Genomic DNA, 20,544 nt, shown 5'->3' on the forward strand with positions numbered 1-20,544 from the left:
GAAGCAGGGGGGATACAGTGTATTAGGATTTCAGCAAAGCACCTGCAGTAATATAGTATTAGGAGCTAAGAATTAAAGCTCTCAAGACAAAGCTTTTAAATCCTGGTTCTACCATTTAACACTTCATGTGGCTCTGGCCCAAGCCATTTTAACCCTCTAAGCAATAGCTCCCTCATTTCTTAACATGGGAAATCTGGGGGCCTGGGTGGCGCAGTCGGTGAAGCGTCCGACCTCGGCTCAGGTCGTGATCTCGCGGTCCGTGAGTTCGAGCCCCGCGTCGGGCTCTGGGCTGACGGCTCGGAGCCTGGAGCCTGCCTCGGATTCTGTGTCTCTCTCTTTTTCTCTGCCCCTCCCCTGCTCACACTCTGTGTCTAAGGGTAAACATTAAAAAAAAAAAAAAATTTTTTTTTAACTTAAAATGGTATCTATCTCATGGGATTCGGGTCAAGACTGAATAGGAAAAATGCACACAGTACCTTCCACAAAGTAAATGGCAAGTCAATGTTAGCTATTATTAAGGCATGACATGTCCATGGACAAAAGATGAAATAATGTGAGATAATTGTATGACAGTGACGAAATAGTAAGAAATATTATCAACAACAAGTATTATTAGCCTCATCCTGTTCAATTCTATCAATGTCTGCTTTTGTTTCATAATTTTCCAATTACCTTCTGGAAAAGAAATATTGTAATGGGGTCACTAAAGAATTATACAGAACTGTTGGCTCAAAAAGAAATATGCTTATTATGTAGAATCGGAAAACGCTGGAAATGACAGAAAAGCATTCGCTGGAGATTGCTTAAATAAATCATGGTCAAGCTGTATGCACTGTAAAAAAAAGAATGTGTTTTCAACAGACTGACTGCATGGGAAGTGATTATTTCATAAACAACATAATCACAGTTTTACATACATTGTGTAGGAGGAAAACAGACTAGAAGAAAATATACCAAAAGATTAATACGATCATTTACAGGTGGGGGGGTTACAGATGATTTTCATTTCCTTACCATATATTACCACATTGCCTAGTGTTCTACAATGTCCAAGAATTCTCTTTATAACTCAAAAACATTTTCAGAAAAAATAATTAGTTTTATGTACCCTGACTGGCTTTATGCAAAGCTGTCGATCTTTGGACCTAAAATTTTCATCTCCACCATAGGGATGTGACTAAATGTTCATTACAGGAGATGCTTAGAAAAAAAGGTGATATGGGGATTAAAAAGGCCAATAACTATCTTCACATATCTTAAACTATCTGAGCTAATTAACAGATCTTTTAACGATCATTTAGGAGAAAGTTAAATTTTCTCTACTTGGATCCATAAGACAGATTTCTTTTTTGGAATGGGCGGGGTTTCAAAGGACCCATCCCAGGAGACAGCACTGGCCTAGGACGCTGGAATGAGCTGCCTAAAGGTATAACAGCTCAATAAATATTTGTTAATTGAACAAATGCCAGAAAGCTTCTCACCATCAAGGACTCAGACACACCAGAAGCAGTGCAAAGGGCATTCAGGCAGCAGGGGGTGACTGGCCGTTTGGGTACCCTCCCTCCCCAGATCTGAGAGATCATGACCATTTTCGCATATACCACTGGTTTGATCTCGAGTTTACGAGATGTCAAATCATCCTATCCCAACTATAACAACATTGCGCTAAATAGATTTGGTCTGTTTTACGATAGTTTTCCAGGTGCCACAGCAAAAAAGTAAAAGTGCCCGCAATCTTACCCTGGGGCTCTATCTCCCCTGGCCTGCAGGACAAACCCAAGAGGGCCTCCGTTGACCTTCAACAGTAGGGAGGCACTACACTTTGCAACAGAAAGAAGGGAAGGAGAAAGAAGGGAAGGGAACGGAATAGGACAACACCTAAACTCAAAGCTACAGGAAGCATTTACCTGAGCTTCAGAACAAAAACAAAAACAACTTTTTGTAAGATGAGCTTCTCATCAGGGATTTACAATCCTGACAGGCACCGTGCAAGTTTCTTAAGTTATCTTCATGGATAAGCACAGAATGTTAAAAATCAAATTACATTTTATTTGGTTGAAGTTTAGAAAAGAGCAGGTGCCCTAGAGTACTGTCAGTGGTAAGAAGGATACTGAAAGTTTAAAAATAAAAACTCCAGGAAACCAGGATGAGAGCCAGTTGTATAAATCCCGCACCCCAAACTTTGCACCACTGTTCAAGCACACGCAACCTATACCCAGATTCCAGGGCAAATTCTACTCTACGTTAATGAGTCAAGCAAGCTTTAACGAAACTTCAAAATCTAAAACGTTGACCAAGGGGCATCTGGGTGGCTCAGTCAGTTGAGGGTCCGACTTCGGCTAAGGTCATGATCTCATGGTTCATGGGTTCGAGCCCCGTGTCAGGTTCTGTGCTGACAGCTCAGAGCCTGGAGCCCTCTTCAGATTCTGTGTCCTTCTCTCTCTCTCTCTGCCCCTCCCCAGCTCATACTCTGTGTCTCTCTGTCTCTCAAAAATGAATAAATGATAAGATGATGAGATGAGATGAGATGAGATGAGATGAGATGAGATGAGATGTTGACTAAGACCTCATACAAGACAACCATGCACCCACCCCAACTCCCCCACCCATATTTCCACCACAGCTCTCCCTAATCCACATCCCCTACATCCCCTCCCAGAACACTCCCTAAAGGGTTCGGGAACTGAGGGGCACTCCCTACCAAAGCTGAGATCTTTACACCATGGTGTCATCCCCTCTCGGCGTCTGGGTGTTTGAAACCCAAGCTACACCAGCAGAAATTTTTCCTCTCAGACATCACTGCTCTGTAACTAGAGACATCTGAGTAACCACTGGATAATCACTCCTGAAGACAATAGCTATTCAGCTTAACAGGGGCAGGGGACCCACACAGGTTTCCCTGGGTTCCAGAAAGGAACCACAGTTACTCAGTCCTCATTGTTAGTCTGGGGACGTCGGGGAAACTCCAAATGGTGCTGAGTTTTATGAATAATATGCATACAGCTTTGACGTGTCACATAATAACAACCACAGAAACACAGTGTAATCCATTTGGGTTATACAGCACACCCACAGGAGGAGAAAGAACTTATCTCATAACAGATAACCTTAAATCCCCATTACCTTAGATCCTCTTGGAACAAGACAGTGTATAAAAAGAAATAATCCAGTCAACCACTCAGCCTGCTATTAAGATACAACCATCCCAGTCAGCTGTGCTGAGTGTCCAGATGGCAGGACCTTGGGCACTTTCTTGGCCAGTGGTCTTGACACCCATGCCCTGAGGAGCCTGGGCTCTGAGAAGGCTTCCTAGCCTCATCTGTACAGTGGGGTAGTTTATGTAAAAAGGGGCTTTACTGCTTAAAAAATGTATATATAATTAAGCCACCAATCTAGTACAGCCTTCTCAAGTTACAGATAAGGAAACACATCCAGGGAATTTGGGTGGTTCACCCAACATCACACAGCTGGTGTGTGAGAACGACACAGATAAAATTACAGCCTAAACAACAGATGTTGGTGAGGATGCGGAGAAAGAGGATCTCTTTTGCACTGTTGGTGGGAATGCAAACTGGTGCAGCCACTCTGGAAAACAGTATGGAGCTTCCTCAAAAAGTTAAAAATAGAACTACCCTACAACCCAGCAATTGTACCACTAGGTATTTTCCCAAGGGATACAGGTGTGCTGTTTCGAAGGGGCACATGCACCCCCGTGTTTATAGCAGCCCTATCGACAATAGCCAACGTCTGGAAGGAGCCCAAATGTCCATCGATGGATGAATGGATAAAGAAGATGTGGTAAACACACACACACACACACACACACACACACACACACACACACACACACAATGGAGTATTACTCAGCAATCAAAAAGAATGAAATCTTGCCATTTGCAACTACGTGGATGGAACTAGGGGGTATTATGCTAAGCAAAATTAGTCAGAGAAAGACAAATATCATATGAGTTCACTCAATGTGGAATTTAAGATACAAAATAGATTGAACATAAGGGAAGGGAAGTAATATAATATAAAAACTGGAAGGGGGACAAAACATAAGAGACTTAAATACAGAGAACAAACTGAGGGTTGCTGGAGGGGTTGTGGGTGGAGGGATGGGCCAAATGGGTAAGGAGCATTAAGCAGGGCACTTGTTGGGATGAGCACTGGGCTTTATATGTAAGGGATGAATCATTGGATTCTACTCCCGAAATCATTATTGTACTATATGCTAACTAACTTGGATGTAAATTTAAAAAAAGACAGCCTAAGTTTCCAAGGTCACTGACACTGCCATCCCACCATGTAGTTGCATTTTTGGGTAAATTCTGTTCACCTATTACACAGTTTTAAACTGTGAAAATGACATTAGCATCCAGGTGACCTCTGAAACCAAAGGCCAGAAAAAAGAGGTAAGGTACAGACCTCCTCATAATCCCTTCCTCTTCTCTTGTCTCCTCCACCCCTTCCCACATCCCGAGAAAACACTTCTCTGCCAGGCAATGACTTCATCATTTTCCTTCTCGCTAATTTGAATACTCTGGTGGGAGAGCCAAACAAAAAATGAAAATGATGAATGACCCCTTGTGCAATGCAGAAAAAATGTGGCGTCTGGGTCTCAGAGTGACGGAATACCCCTCATGCAGAAATAGAACATGCTTCTCTCCAAAACAAAAAGCAGAAACAAAGGCATAACAGAGCTCTGAGTGTGTGCAGATAAACGGTGGGTGTGTAAAGGATTTTCAAGGGGCGGATGAAAGCAAATCAACCCTCCCCTCCAAAGCAGGTAAGTGTTTTACATGCAAGAAAAACCAAAGTTTTTCTAAGTGAGTCACACAGCAACGTCAGGGGAGAAATGGAAATGCAAATGATAGAGAGGGATGCAGAACAAGGCAAAGGAAAAATATCTGCTTGGTCACCTAACACATTTTTTTTAATTTTTTATTTTTGAGAGAGAGAGAGAAAGAGAGAGAGAGAGAGAGAGAGAGAGAGAGAGAGCGAGCAGGGGAAGCGCAGAGAGAAAGACCGAGGATCTAAAACGGGCTCTGCACTGACAGGCTGACAGCAGTGAGCCCAACGCGGGGCTCGAACTCACAAACCACAAGATCATGACCTGAGCTGAAGTCGGACGTTTAACCAACTGAGCCAACCAGGAGCCCCTCACCTAACACATTTTAACCAATGTTTTAATCCACAGCTCAGCCTCTACCTCTGCACGTGTATACAGGCAAGTGGCCATACTTGGGCCGTCATGAACACCAAATTCTAAGAAGATTTAAAATTTTTCCACTCAGAAACTAATGTTAACTCACAAACTGAGAGTTACCTTTTTTTGCATTGAGAGTTTTTTACTTTTTTCTTTTTTTTTTTTTTTTTTTTTTTTTAAATTTTTTTTTTTTTTCAATGTTTTTTATTTATTTTTGGGACAGAGAGACACAGAGCATGAACGGGGGAGGGGCAGAGAGAGAGGGAGACACAGAATTGGAAACAGGCTCCAGGCTCCGAGCTGTCAGCACAGAGCCCGACGCGGGGCTCGAACTCACAGACGCGAGATCGTGACCTGGCTGAAGTCGGCCGCTTAACCGACTGCGCCACCCAGGCGCCCCAAGAGAGTTTTTTACTTTTTTAATTGAAGCCTATTATTGTATAAATTTAACATGTAGATGTGAATTTGATACAATTAGATATTGTAATACGATGGCTATTGCAGCAATAGTCGGCCCCTCTATCCCAATTACTTATCATTTCTTTTTAGCAGTTGGAATAATTAGGTTCTAAGTCTCTAAGCAAGTTTGGCGGTTATGTGATACTGTTGTCGATATTCACCGTGCCAGGCATTAGAGCATGAGGACTTATTTGAGGGCTTGGGGACTACTTGTTGCAAATTTGTACCTTTTTTTAAAATGTTTATTTATTTTTGAGAGAGAGAGAGAGAGACAGTGTACAAGCAGGGGAGGAGCAGAGAGAAAGGGAGACACAGAATCCAAAGCAGGCTCCAGACTCTGAACTGTCAGCACAGAGCCCAACCCAGGGCACAAACCCACGAACTGCGATGCGAGATCACGACCTGAGCCAAAGCCAGACGCTCAACCAACTGAGCCACCCAGACGCCCTGCAAGTTTGTCCCTTAAACAACATCTGTTCAAGTCTCCCACCCCTCATTCCCTGGTAACCACCATTTAACTCTGTTTTTAACGAGTCTGGCTTTTTTAGATTCCACATATACGTTATATCACACAGTACTGATCTTTTTCTCCCTTCTCTCCCTTAGCACGATGTCCTTATTCATGTTGTCACCTAACCAAGTTTTTAAAGTGCTGTTTTCTGGGGCGCCTGGGTGACTCAGTCAGTTAAGCATCCGACTTTGGTTCAGGTCATGATCTCACAGCTTGTGAGTTCAAGCCCCGCGTTGGGCTCTCTGCTGACAGCTCAGAGCCTGGAGCCTGCTTCAGATTCTGTGTCCCCTCTCTCTCTGCCCCTCCCCCAATCACATTTGGGGTCTCTCTCTCTCTCTCTCTCTCTCAAAAATAAATAAACATTAAAAAAAAATTAAAATGGTGTTTTCTCATCATACACTTTTTACTGCATCAGAAGCTTGGAACATATTCTCAGGGTTCATTTCTGCAGTTTCCAAGCAGGTGGCCATCAGCCGTCTCCATCTGGAGAAAGCACCCATGTTAGAAGGCAGACAAAGAGGAGACGGAACCAGCACTCACCACCCACTCACGTCAGAGACTGAGCACAGGGCTCCGCATTTCACTAACTCCCTTTGGCCCTTTCAACATGGGCAGCATTCCCATGAGTGGATATCACTACACTTTGCTCATTTTCAGATGGGAAGTCATGGAATTCGCCAACGACGCTCCGAGACCTGAGATACTGTCGGTACCCATGATGCCCTGGCCAGTGTAAGCCAGATTGCTCATCCGCCCACTCTGGGCCGCCCAGGGCATGTACACGGCCCTGTCGCTAAGAAATAACTCCTCTGCCCTCAATAACTGAGAGAAAAAACAGTCCCAACCACCACGGGACGCGGCTCGCTTCTCAACTGCAGTTAACCCTCGGCTTTCCCTCTAAGATGTATCTGAACTGGGGAAAAAAAAAGCCTAGGGAGTTCCCTATCACCATCTTAGTGAAGGCCTTTCCCAACCGCAAACTTGGCTTTATTACCCTTGGTGGTATTTTATTACTCATTCGAACGGAACAGAGGCATCTGACAAAATGAATATCAAGTGCTGCATACAGTTGAGCAACTCTGCGGGGTAAGAAGTATCTGAGATGTTTCAAGCAATTGAAGACAGCGAAGCATCATCAAACACAAGCACTTCTAACTGGTACAAGAGGTTCAGGGGCTCAAGGAAGAGATGCGCAAGGCATATCCGTGGGACCAACGAAAATGTTCAAAGGGGAGACGTTCTAGCTTTTTCCAAATGATTGCTGTTGCCTAAGAAAATGATAAATTGTTAAGATTTTAAAATAGAGAAAGCTTGATAAAAAAAAAAAAAAAAGAAAGGGAACTCGTTCTGCAAATTTTAAGGGCAACACAAACATGGACAACCGACTATGTTTTCTCATCTTTCAAGAAAAGCTGGACTAAAATAACACATTTTTGGCAAAATAGTAACTCGTGATGAGCCATCATGCTTCTTGTCTGACGAGAAAAAACTGCCAAAACCTTCAACAAAAACTCCACCCCAAGAAAACACATATTACAATCTGGGGTGAAGACAATGTTGATTTGTTTCATGGACACGCACACACTGCCATTGAAGAAGGCTTGATGAAGGTCAAAAAGAGGAAAAAAAAAAAAAAAGGATTACACCGAAGTTTAAATGATAGTGACAGTGCAGTCAATATAAGCTCTGTGCTGATGGGGGACCTGGGTGGCTCACTTCACCTCAGGTCATGATCTCATGGCTCGTGACTTCGAGCCCCACATCAGGTTCTGTGCTGACAGCTCAGAGCCTGGAGCCTGCTTCAGATTCTGCCTCCCTTTCTCTCTGCCCCTCCCCTGCTCACTCGCGCTCTCTCTCTCTCTCTCAAAAATAAATAAACATTAAAAATTTTTCAAAACTATAAGCTCTGTACAGACAGCTTTGCAGACATATCTCAGTACATCCTCCTCAGATAGTGGGGTGGATGCAGGCTCCTGGAAGGAAGGTCTCGCATGACTGCTGCCTCTCCCCACTGGATCCCAGAGCCTACCCCGAAGGCCTGCACATGGCTGGTGCTGAAGACAAATTAGTTGAGCGACTGAATTTAAAAGGAAGAAGAAGAAAGCAGAGACTATTACCAGCTACATCATATGGATAAGGAAGTGGAGGCCTGAATGGTCTCTGATTTACCCAAGGTCACTCATATAGTAAAAGGCAGAACTGGAATCCCAACCCAGGACAGTAATATCCCATCCCGAGATCTAAGCCCTTAGGTCAAACCAAGAGTCTATCCTCAGTAACTAGAAATGAGTGGGGGGAAAATGGTGGGGGGGGGTGCCTGGGTAGCTCAGTCAGTTAAGCATCTGACTTAGGCTCAGGTCACGATCTCACAGTTTGTTCGAGCCCCACGTCAGGCTCTGTGCTGACAGCTCAGAGCCTGAAGCCTGCTTCAGATTCTGTGTCTCCCTCTCTCTCTGCCCCTCTCATGCTCTGTCTCTCTCTCTTAAAAATAAATCAATTTAAATAAATAAATACCCAAGAAAGGAAAGAAGGAAGGAAGGAAGGAAGGAAGGAAGGAAGGAAGGAAGGAAGGAAGGAAGGAAGAAACGAGTGAGCCACGGGAAATAGTTGTTTTTGCAAATACTGCGCACAAGGGGTACACCTTGTTTGGTTGGTTTTTGTTTTGTTTTGTTTTTGCTAAAAGCCTGGTATACTCTCAAAAGAGTGAGACCACTACCACTGAGAACATAAAAAGGACTGTGCTGTGTGTTTGGAAGAAGGTTCCAGAGGAAGAACCTCCCCTGTGTGCCGGACACAGCAGAACCGCCGTCACGGCTGGGCAGCCTGTCCTTTGTTGGCTGCTCACAAGGCATCGGCCTGACGGCTACGCTCACCCTCACTCTCCCGCACAGTAAGACCTGGGACGCTTCAGGTCGTCGGACAGTTAAATGTGGTTGAACGAGGAGAGAGAGTCAAAGAAGGTCCAATTCTAATGAAAACGCCATCTACACAGAACGCACCGTAACCACCGTAAAATGTCAAACCTCACAATAAGTTTACCCTGCCCGAAAAAATCAGTTACAGAACGTGAAAGTAGACATTCTCAAACACTAAAAATTGATGGGGAGGCATCTCTGGAAAATAATAGGCCACTTCATAGTTCACTTCCAGGAGCTTGGCACATGAAAGGTTAACTTATTCAGGTGTTGAACTGGGGGGGGGGGGGGGGGGGGGAGCATTTGATGGAGAACTTGCCAGAACAGCCCTTCAGTCATGACCTCCAGAGTCAAAGGCTGGAGTTCTGTTCTAAACCTTAGTTTAGAAGTAAACATTAAAATGAAGGTTTCTTTAAAATTCCTCAATAATTTCCACTTTAAAAGCACCAAACCGGCCCATAAAAGAGCTTAGAGTAATTATTCCAAAGCAATCAACTTTTTAAAAACCCTTTACTTCACGATTACACCAACATCCCATTAATTTGGGACACTTACCACGTATTTATTCTTTGCTCGTTACCTACGTGCACATTAAGAGTACACCAATAACACAATACAGGCATTAATATGTAAAACATCAACAAAAGCCATCTGGAAAACTAATGAATAATCAAGGGATTTCAAATTAAACTACAGAATTTTCCCTTAGAATCTTTAGGACAACACTGTCAAGTTCAATCTATTCACTTCGCCTCCAGAATCAATTTTTCAAACCTTATGACAGGTCTAATCGCTTCCACCTGTGTCTCTAGCTTGACTCTTGACGGGCATGCTACCAGCCAGGGTGGAAATGTAGACAAAGACCCCTATTAGGATCCGGCTGTTTCTCTACTGTGAGGTCACTCAGCCATTAAATTAGTTCCAGCCCAATTTCTGTCTCTCAGGCCTCGACTTCAGGGGAGGAGGGCGTGCAGGAGAGCAAGTTAGGGGAGCAGAACCAGAAGAGCAGAAAAGGGGGAAGAGACGTTTGGGACTGAGGAGACACACACGCACAGAGGCAAAAAGCTGGGACTGGCCCCAAACTCTGAAACAAAAATACCTTCTCAAATGATGGTGGCCATTCTCCGCAATGCGATTTCCCCCAAATGTCTGCAAAAACTATGTTATAGGATGATTTTTCCTTTTCATTCCCTTTGCCCGTAGAAAGGCAATGGTCTCCCGTACAAAGTTTTCTCAAACGACGGGAGCCCAACTCGCAAAACCACTTCAGCCCTCTAAAGGCGCTGGAGGTTATGGAAAGACAGAAAGGCTGGCTGGTGGAAAGGGCAGACTCGGGAAGATGGCCCGATCGAGTCCGCTCACATGGAGGGAGCGTCCAGCGCCCCAGACGTCACAGCTGAGGAAAGCAAGAACCAGGGCAGGAACACTGCCAAGGGTACAGAGCTACCTGGTGGCAAAATCTTCAGTGCCAGCATCTTCTCCTACCAGACCCGGCGATCTATGGTAGCAGGAATGATGCCCGACACATAGTACCTGCTCAAAAACAATTCAGTGACCAGTCTACTGCCTTCCCTACATCACATCATCTACCGCACCCACTTCTCTCTGCTCAAACTCCCAGCTCTCAGAACAAGAAGGGCACACGCGGCTTGTGTGAACTGAACAGCACGGGCATCTGATTCTTCCGATGCACTGGAAGGGCTTGGTAGTTCCTTCCCCATCATTCTCCCTCCAGTGCCTAACAGAGTGCCTGGCATATAGAAGGTACTCCATAAATGCTTATTCCGTCAATGATGAAGACAAACTTATGCCTCTGAGAAATCAAGGGCCTAAAACAATACTAAGAAAATAAACTTATTTAATAAGGAAATCCGTATTATCCTTTGCAAATAAAAGAGCCCACCCTTGACCAGTTTATTGAGGATATAGAAGTATGCAGAGGAAATCAATATGAACAAGTCTGTCCTCATCTACCACTCCATAAACTGTGGCTTCACACGTGAGTTATTTCATTATCTCAAATGACCTGGTAAAAGTCATCAAAAAGATGACACAAGTCAAAGTCTAATAAGCGGCAGTTCCAAAATGATCACAACTCAGGTACCCCCAAGCTCTGTGCTCCATGGTCTAGGCCTAACGCCTTCCCCATAGCAGAAGGCCAATCATCACTTATCAGATTAGACAGAGTGTGGCACCCCGACCACATCACTTGGAAGTGTTTCTCCCAGCAGTGGCGATGGATTCAGTGGCCTGCCATACCCCCTTGCGTAGGCCCCACCACCACCAAGAGCTCACATTTGCAAATGGCTCCTGTGGTGCGTAGCTGTAGGATGTGACTATGGGACACAATAAAGTTCACTGGGCCAGAGTACTGAATCCACGCCCTGGGGACTCTATCCAACAAGCTGAGCTAACTGGTCACAGGGAAACCTACCAGGAAATAGGGCAGAAAGAAAAAGAAAGGTGTCTAAAGGCAATCAACACCAGCATCACATCTAAAAGGTTACCCTGACAATAGAGTAGAAAATACATGTCATGGTCAGAAACACATGCCCAAGAAAATGACTGGAGCAGGGGATACAGGGTGAAATTATCTATTCTAACCAGACTGGATGGGTAGCTCAGCCAAGTCAGACTTTTGGGGGAACATCACTCACTCATTCTTTTATTTTATAATAATAAAAAGTGGCTTTCACTTTTTATTTTTGGAGAGGGAAGCCCACAAGCCCTTCAATTGTCTTGATTTAATTATTAGCAAGCAGCCCCCTTATCTCCCCTGATTACTCCCTTTCTCCAGAGCTCCCCTGCCCTCTACTGAATTACTAATATACCTGTATTTATTTTTTCTTATTTTTTTAATGTTTATTTATTTGAGAGAGAGAAAGACAGAGAGAGAGAGAGAGAGAGAGAGAGAGAGAGCGAGCACACTAGTGGGGAAGGACAGAGAGAGAGGGAGACACAGAATCCAAAGCAGGCTCCAGGCTCCGAGCTGTCAGCACAGAGCCCGATGCGGGGCTCTAACCGAAGAACCGTAAAGATCATGACCTGAGCCCAAGTCAGATGCTCACCCGACTGAGCCACCCAGCTGTCCATTAACACACCTTTAAAATTCAAAGGTTAAGGGCTCCTGGGTGGCTCAGTCGGTTAAGAGACCAGCTCTTGGTTTAGGCTCGGGTCATGACCTTGTGGTTTGTGGGTTCAAGCCTCGTGTCGGACTCTGTACTAACAGTATGCAGCCTCCTTGGGATCTTTCTCTCTCCCTCTGCCCTTCTCCTGCTCGCTTGTTCTCTCTCTCTCTTAAAATAGACACTTAAAGGGGCGCCTGGGTGGCGCAGTCGGTTAAGCGTCCGACTTCAGCCAGGTCACGATCTCGCGGTCCGTGAGTTCGAGCCCCGCGTCAGGCTCTGGGCCGATGGCTCGGAGCCTGGAGCCTGTTTCCGATTCTGTGTCTCCCTCTCTCTCTGCCCCTCCCCCATTCATGCTGTCTCTCTCTGTCCCAAAAATAAATAAAAAACGTTGAAAAAAAATTTTAAAAAAAAAAAAATAAAAATAAAATAAAATAAAATAGACACTTAAAAAGATAAAAGAAGATAAAATTAAATTAAATTAATTAAATAAAATAAAATAAATTAAATAAATGAAATGAATAAAATAAAATAAAATAAAATAAAATAAAATAAAATAAAATAAAATAAAATAGGGGCGCCTGGGTGGCGCAGTCGGTTAAGCGTCCGACTTCAGCCAGGTCACGATCTCGCGGTCTGTGAGTTCGAGCCCCGCGTCAGGCTCTGGGCTGATGGCTCGGAGCCTGGAGCCTGTTTCCGATTCTGTGTCTCCCTCTCTCTCTGCCCCTCCCCTGTTCATGCTCTGTCTCTCTCTGTCCCAAAAATAAATAAAAAAACGTTGAAAAAAAAATTTTTTTTAATAAAATAAAATAAAATAAAATAAAATAAAATAAAATAAAATAAAATAAATTTCACAGGTTACAGGAAGGAGGTGAAGGTGGCAGGGGTTCATGGCCTTTGGACCAGCCTGATTTCATACCCTGAGGTCAAATGAAAGCTTTCAGTGTCTGTGTCAGGGCCACGGTCATTTCACTGGGTTTACAGTCAAAGAAGAAAGCGCAATGCCCTCCAAAATAGTTGTCAGAAGAGAAATTTCCAAATCGTCCTAGATTTATACTAGTAACATAAGAAAAATACCTCTAATGGCATTGAGTAAGCAATTAAACAGAACTAGTGTTACTATTCAAAAAAATTATTTTCACCAATGATTTCAAACCTTATAGACACTGGGGCTATCCTCATGTGGATACAACTTAAAGGCCCCCAGCTATTTTTCTTAGTAGTCTGACAAATAAAAAGTCCATGCCTGGGACAAAGACTTCTAATTGTTCTCTGATATCTAGTCTCCATTCCTACCTAGCACAAGGACCCTGATTTGCAGTGGATTCATGGATACTGAGTATAAAGACCATATTAATTTCCTCACCTTCTCTGCAGGTAGATATGGTCATGTGCCTAGATCCTAGCCCTAGAGTATAAACAAAAATGTCATGAGCGATTTCTGGGAAGAGTCCATAAAGAGTGAGGCACACCCTCCATACACATCCTCCTGCTTACTGGCTAGAACAAGAACATAAATGCCTGGGCTGCTCTTAGACCCCTTGCTGAGGGTGACAGTGCAACTCACTTGCGTCCCTGACACTGTGGGCCACACACCGACCACCCCTGGGCTGCCTGTCTCAGCCTACCTCACCTATAGGACAGAGAAATAAACTTCAATCCTGCTTGAAACACTTTAATTTGGAAATATCTGTCTAATCCTAAGTGACCTAGAAATTGGTACCTGAATAGGGTGTGCCCCAGGGTTTGGATTTACACTTGTCCCAAAAAACAAGGCCTAAAACTGCAGTCTAACATGGAGGACCGAGGCAGGGAGCAGCTGGAGAGAAATGGGTCTCAGGGGCTCATAACTGGAGACCACTATCATCACGCAGTAGCAAAGCACTCAAAAGAGGGGCGTCTGACTTCAGCTCAGGTCATGATCTCACGATTCATGGGTTCGAGCCCTACCTCAGGCTCTGTGTTGACAGTGCGGAGCTTGCTTGGGATTCTCTCTCTGTCCCTCTCTCTCTCTGCCCCTCCCCTGCTTGCAGTCTCGCGCTCTCGCGCTCTCCCTCTCTCTCTCTCTCAAAATAAATAAACTTAAAAAGAAAAAGCATTCAATAGAGGCCTGGCTTTCTATAGCTTGGGAAGAAGACCATGCACCTGTTAGAAGCTGTACCATTGCAATAAAGAACTCTGAAAATGTACAATGTCAGTGTTTGTCAGTCCTTCCTGACACCCTCGGCAAAGTTCACCGAAAGAGAAATGATCTCCACTAGAGCTAACTGACCTCAAAGGATGCAGAAGAAAAGAGACCTGATAAGAGGGGCTCTCGGTTGGCAACCAGCAATCTACGATGGAGCCTATGGGGCTGTCTCGCCAGCCCCAGTAGGTGCTAAGACAGGTGCTTCGGCAAAGACAGCCTGGAGCCTCGTGCCAAAGATGTCATGGAGGGCCTGGCCTTTTTTCATCCAAGCCACCGTTTCATTCAGCCACGGGAGCCACCATCTAACTGGGAGAGAAGCGGATGAGCAGAGTATCGAGGCCTTTGAAAGACCAGAGTTTTTAGACTGAAACACTCTGTCCTGATAAGATCACTGACGGTTAGTCACACGGAACCATCAGAGGCCTACTAAAGTCTTCAGAAACTTCTATCTCCATGGAAACCATAAGGCTGACCTAGAAAAGGCTGTGATTGTTCACCCTCAAAACAATACCCAGAGCCCAAACCCTCATAGACAGTGGATGCCATACGCCCAGCCCCTCTGATGCACATCTCAGACGTGGTGCAGTTAAGACCTCCCCAAGAGGCAAGGCCATGACCCCACGGACACCAGGCGAGAGAGACCTTCCTGGAGAACAGAACCAGGGCTGCCAGACACAGCCGGGAAACCTGCCTACCGCCAGCTCAGGGAGTGTTTCCTCTCCCCGCCCAGGGTACTCCATGGTCGCCACTTCACCCACAGCAGCACAGTGCACAGGAGTGCTGGGGACACAGAACAGGCCTGCGTTTGTGGTTTGGGGGTTTTTGTAGTTTCGTTTTTATTTTATTTTATTTTTTTTGAGAGAGAGAGAGACAGAGAGACAGAGAGGGTGTGAGCGGGGGAGGGGGCAGAGAGAGAAAGGGAGAGAGAGAATCTCAAGCAGGCTCCATGCTCAATGCGGGGCTCGAACTCACAAAACTGTGAGATTATGACCTGAGCTGAAATCAAGAGTCGAAAGCCTAATCAACTGAGCCAGGTGCCCTTGAGAACACGTCTGTTTTAACCAGCAGACCGCCAGACCTCAGGGAGCCACGTCCAGCCCTGAGTAAGAAGACTCCATCCCCAGAGATCCTGAATCTGCTCGAGAGGAAATAAACAAGTAGACTGGCAGGGCTATCTTCCTGGAGGAGTGGGCGAGAGTTTTGGAAATGGGGGAAAAGGTGCAACGCAGATATTTGGGACTGTGGCAGAAATTGCTGGCTGTTCCCCACTGCGTCCTTTCCCCCTCCCTTCTCGGGAAGAGAACTCCCAATTTTCAGCTGCTATAAGTCGCCGTGGGTGAGGAGGGGCACAGAAAAAGGATTTGAGAAACCTTATAATATAGAGTATCTAATTTACATTTTACTTCTATTCCAGACTATAAGGAAAGAGCCACAGAGGTAACAGATGTAGAGAGGCACACACAGAGTTCAAACCCAGGCCACAGTTTTGAAAAGTCTTCTTGCCCTGGACTTGTTGACGTGGTCAGTCCACAGGAACAATTCAGTAAATTGTGATACGTAGCTTCCTACATGCTGGTGTGATACTAGAGTTTGACTCTGATGGCCCTAGGCACTAAAAGATGACGTATGAAATTGATGGATATGTGTAACATACGCAGCACCAGTGGCTGGAAGATAAAAGCTTCTAATACATGTTAGTTGCTATTATTATTATTACCACGACCATAGACTGTGCTTCCATGAGGACGGCCCACGTGGGATCAAATAGAGTATTAGCTACAGAAATGGTCTCGGTCTTACTCTCAGAGAGTGATAAGCCATATATTTCACGTATCTATCTCATGGTCCCTTTGTGCACAACGGAGTTTCTGACACCAAGGTGACCACTTCAAAGTCCTTCTCCTAAAAAAGGCTACGGTCCATCCACCCCACCCCCAGGAACTTCTCACCAGGCTTGCTGACTCACGAGGCTGCAGTGAGTAACTTTATCTGTTAGTGTTAGGACGGGACCCACACGAGCAGTGGAAGAAGACATCTGTAGTTTACACGGAGCAGCCACTATTTATTTATTCAATATCTGCTCTGTGCCAGGCGGAGGGATTAATCATTAATCATCAAAGCCATTTCATTCTCTGTGCTCTACAGAGACCAGACAAGAAAAGAAACAAAGAGGCTTCCCAAATGCCCTCGGAAAGGTCAAAATATTCTTTTTCCTTGGTAAAGATAAAAACTATCCTCCAGAAGGTTCTGACTCCACTACTGTTGAGCTCACCTACACATTTTCACAGACCCGAGTTGCTTAAGACAGAATTAAAAAAAAAACAAAAACAAAAAACAAAAGTTCAATATCAAAAAGGAACTTACCAAGATCCAAGGGCACTAAAGCAGGTGTATTTACATGGCATTTTTCTTCTATCCTAAAACACATGCTCGCCAGGGTATAAAGAAACCCAACCATCTGATTACACAGGAGACACAGTCCATCCCTCGAAAGGGCTCAGAGCCCTCTTAGTAATGCACTGCCCGCTATATAAGCTCAGAGGCCGTCATTCCACTAATTCAAGATCATCCCAGCATAAAATATTCTTCGCTGATTGTCCAACAAAAACAGACAAGACGTGCCAATATTTTTCTATTTAAATTTAATCTCTCCAAACCTTATCTTAAGTACTATGTCTGATTTTTTATTTGGAAAATATAATAGTAATAGGTCACCTTTTCAATATTTTCAATATAGTGTTCTCTTGAGTAACAAAGGATTATCACAGAGTTCACACAAGCAAGTAATGATCGTTCCATATACCAACACAGGCTTCTTCCTGCTCATCTGAGAACAGGGAACTGGGAAGGAGGGGAGGCGGGAGAGGGTGGGAACGCTGAAAAATGAAAGTACCTGACAACACAAGAAAAAACAGCAAACAAGAACTGTTCATGACCATGGCTCATATTCCCCTTCCCAATACACCTGCCTCGCTCTACCAATTCCACTACACTGGTGCTTTCTCTACATACTATCCCCACATAAAACTGCCAGTTCCATGAGAAGGGAGTAGGTGTGAGCAGGGCAGTCAAGAAAATACTAAGGTATTGTATCATTTCAACATACCGTATCAACGTATTACCGAATTCCAGAAATTATTAAGAAAGCCCCAAATATTTCCCTGCATTGAATTATGCATCTAATTGTACAGTCCTATGAAAGAAAATGCCTAGAAGGTTCTTTTGGAGTCTTAACATTCCTGAAATTTTAGTCCCATGTTGAGGGAAGATGTCTTTCTTATTCACTCCTTCTATAAGCCTACGTTTTAAACTATCTCAATAGAAGAGTACTGATTAATACTAATTTAAGAGTTAAAAAAAAAAAATCCTTTCATCTGTTTGCCATTTTTTAACCTTTAACCAACGTCCATGAAACACGAGCAAAGGGGAGAAAAAAAACAAAGAGAGAGGCAAACCAAGAAACAGACACTTAACTGCAGAGGACATGTGGGTGGTCGGGTGGGGGGTGGGGGAAATAGGTGATGGGGATTAAGGATGCACTTGTCGTGATGAGCACAGGATGAGGTACGAAAGTATTGAATCACTACATTGTACACCCAAAACCGTATGTTAACTAACTGGAATTTAAATAAACTTTTTTTTTTTTTTTTAAAGTCCACAAGACAGAACAAATAAGAAGGAAAACTCAGGAAGAATAAATCTTGAACATCCGAATGGGACAGCAGAGTGCCGACAAAATGTGCTGGATGGGAACATATCAAAACAGGTTTCCAAAAGTACGAAATCTCCACTGCGTTTCCAGGTAACGCAGCATACGTGTCGTTCAGATTTGCTATCCTAGTGCTCCCGCAAAACATTTTCAACTAAATGTTTAACACTGGCTATACCAATACAAAAAATCAAATGATGGCCCGAGTAATAATGCCACCTGTTAAAGACATTTTTTCATAAAGTTCTTTCGCCAAGGATCATCTGAAAGGCCTGATACTAAAGGAAGTGGGTCACGATGTACAAAATCCCCCTGCTTTAAAATACGAATCTGTGATCAAGGAAATCGTTATTTAATTTTTCTCCCTGCGCTTTACCTCGGACAGGACAAGGGTATTCCCACCTTGCTAATGGGTTGATGAGAACTCTCCTTCGTCATCCTTACCTCTTCTCCCCCAGCACTGGTTAGACAGAATAATCGATATAATGAGACTCCTCTGAGCCGGTGCACGATGTCTGGCCAGAACTCACCCGTCCAGAAGGTTCATCGTGGTGGGCGTCACTTCGGCAAACAGAATTACTTTTCCAAGTCGCTTTGTCTGCAGATTTTGTCGGTAGATCTCTAAGTTAAAATTGTCTGATAAGAAGGACTCCACGTCAGTCACCACGGGTAGAGCAGATGGGGTGATTTCTATGTTGGACGTGTAGGATGAAAGAAACTTAAGGGAGAGCTTGCTGGACTTGATTACTCCTTCAGGATCCACATGCTTCCCCAGCCACTGCATAAGAGGATCCCAGATTTCCTGTGTTACAAAGAAAGAGATGAAAAGGTCATAATTTGGCCTTACATTCGGTGAGGGTAGCTTTTCCTTAAAATGCCATTTTGGGGGCGCCTGGGTGGCTCAGTCGGTTAAGCGTCCGACTTCAGCTCAGGTCACGATCTCGCGGTCTGTGAGTTCGAGCCCCGCGTCGGGCTCTGGGCTGATGGCTCAGAGCCTGGAGCCTGCTTCCGGTTCTGTGTCTCCCTCTCTCTCTGTCCCTCCCCCGTTCATGCTCTGTCTCTCTCTGTCTCAAAATAAATAAACGTTAAAAAAAATAAATAAATAAAAAATAAAAAATAAAAAAATAAAATAAAATGCCATGTGGTAATAGAAGTACTTCCTAAATCACAACCAGTAAGAGCTAAAGTAACATATTCCAAACACCTGTGCTACCACACAATCGACAATAAGTCCACGAAGTATGTTTACGCTATAAAAATACAGTGGATTCTTGAACAACGTGGGTTATGAACCGCATGGGTCCACTCACATGCGGGCTGTTTTCGATAAACACAATACAGTGCTAGGGCACTTGGCTGGCTCTGTCGGAAGAGCATACGACTCAATCTCAGGGTTGTGAATTAGAGCCCCACGTTGGGTGTAGAGATTATGTAAACAAATAAAACTTAAAAAAAATAATGCAGTACGGTGCTATAAATGTATTTTCCCTTTCTTACGATTTCCTTAATAATTTTTCCTTTTCTCTAGCTTGCCCTATTGTAAAGATACTGTATATAATACATATAGCACACAAAACACATGCTAATTGGCTGTTTATGTGATCAGTAAGGCTTCAACAGTAGGCTACAGTAGTTCAGTTTTGGGGGAGCCAAAAGGTATATGCTGTGGATTTTTGACCGCACTGGGGGGCAGGTGGCTCCCCTAATCCCCATGTTGTTTAAGGGTAACCTGTAAACTGTTTAGAAGCCAGGACCCAAAGAAATAAATACAGCTCATTATTAAATTTTCTATCCTACATAATATCCTAAATCCTTAGATGTCTTCTCCAGCTCTAGAATTCATTAGTAATCCTCTAGTCTATACATTCTGCAGAAATTTTACAGCTTTCTACTTTTGCCCCTCAAGGAAATTCATTATCCTAGCTGGGGAAATACCATAAAAAGCCAGGTGAAAGCAGTCACAGAAGACCAGGCACGGAGACAAAAGCATATGCTCTCTGCCTCTGGAGAACCTTCAACTCCTCTCCTGGACAAGGTGACCACCACCAGCCCCTGACAGGTCACCAGCAGGGGAGACCTGACTTTCACATGGGAAAATAATGGGAAACCCAACACGTGCTTTCTCTTTGCCAAATGTGGGTCTTGGGGGTGGGGATGGGGGGGGGGCGGTTCTACCCCTGAAACAAGCAGGGGTCCTAGAGCCTCCCAGGAGGCTGCAACTTCCTCTTGGGCCCTGGAGGACCCACAGGCCTCCCTCCATGGTAGGGTACCAGGGGACTATGGGTCGAGGGAGTCATCACCCCAAGAGGTCAACACCAAATGTATTAAAATCAAATTGTCACAGTAAACACAGATCCAGGCTCTTATGCTACCTTCATGCAAATGCTAGGCCTTTCAAAAGAGGAAAAGTACCCCTCTGTTAACACAA

General features: G+C 44.4%; 1 protein-coding gene across 4 annotated transcripts in view; it reads right to left on the reverse strand.

The window, feature by feature from the left end:
• The window catches only part of HLCS (holocarboxylase synthetase), a 230,208-nt gene that overhangs the window by 144,760 nt on the left and 64,904 nt on the right, over positions 1 to 20,544 (reverse strand). For all 4 annotated transcript variants that reach the window (XM_058731965.1, XM_058731964.1, XM_058731962.1 and 1 more), the window contains one exon: positions 18,647 to 18,918. In XM_058731965.1, the coding sequence (XP_058587948.1) occupies positions 18,647 to 18,918 (272 nt within the window). The remainder of the gene's footprint in view (positions 1 to 18,646; positions 18,919 to 20,544) is intronic.

Source organism: Neofelis nebulosa, chromosome 5 (assembly GCF_028018385.1).
Source record: "Neofelis nebulosa isolate mNeoNeb1 chromosome 5, mNeoNeb1.pri, whole genome shotgun sequence".
NCBI classification, from domain to species: domain Eukaryota; kingdom Metazoa; phylum Chordata; class Mammalia; order Carnivora; family Felidae; genus Neofelis; species Neofelis nebulosa.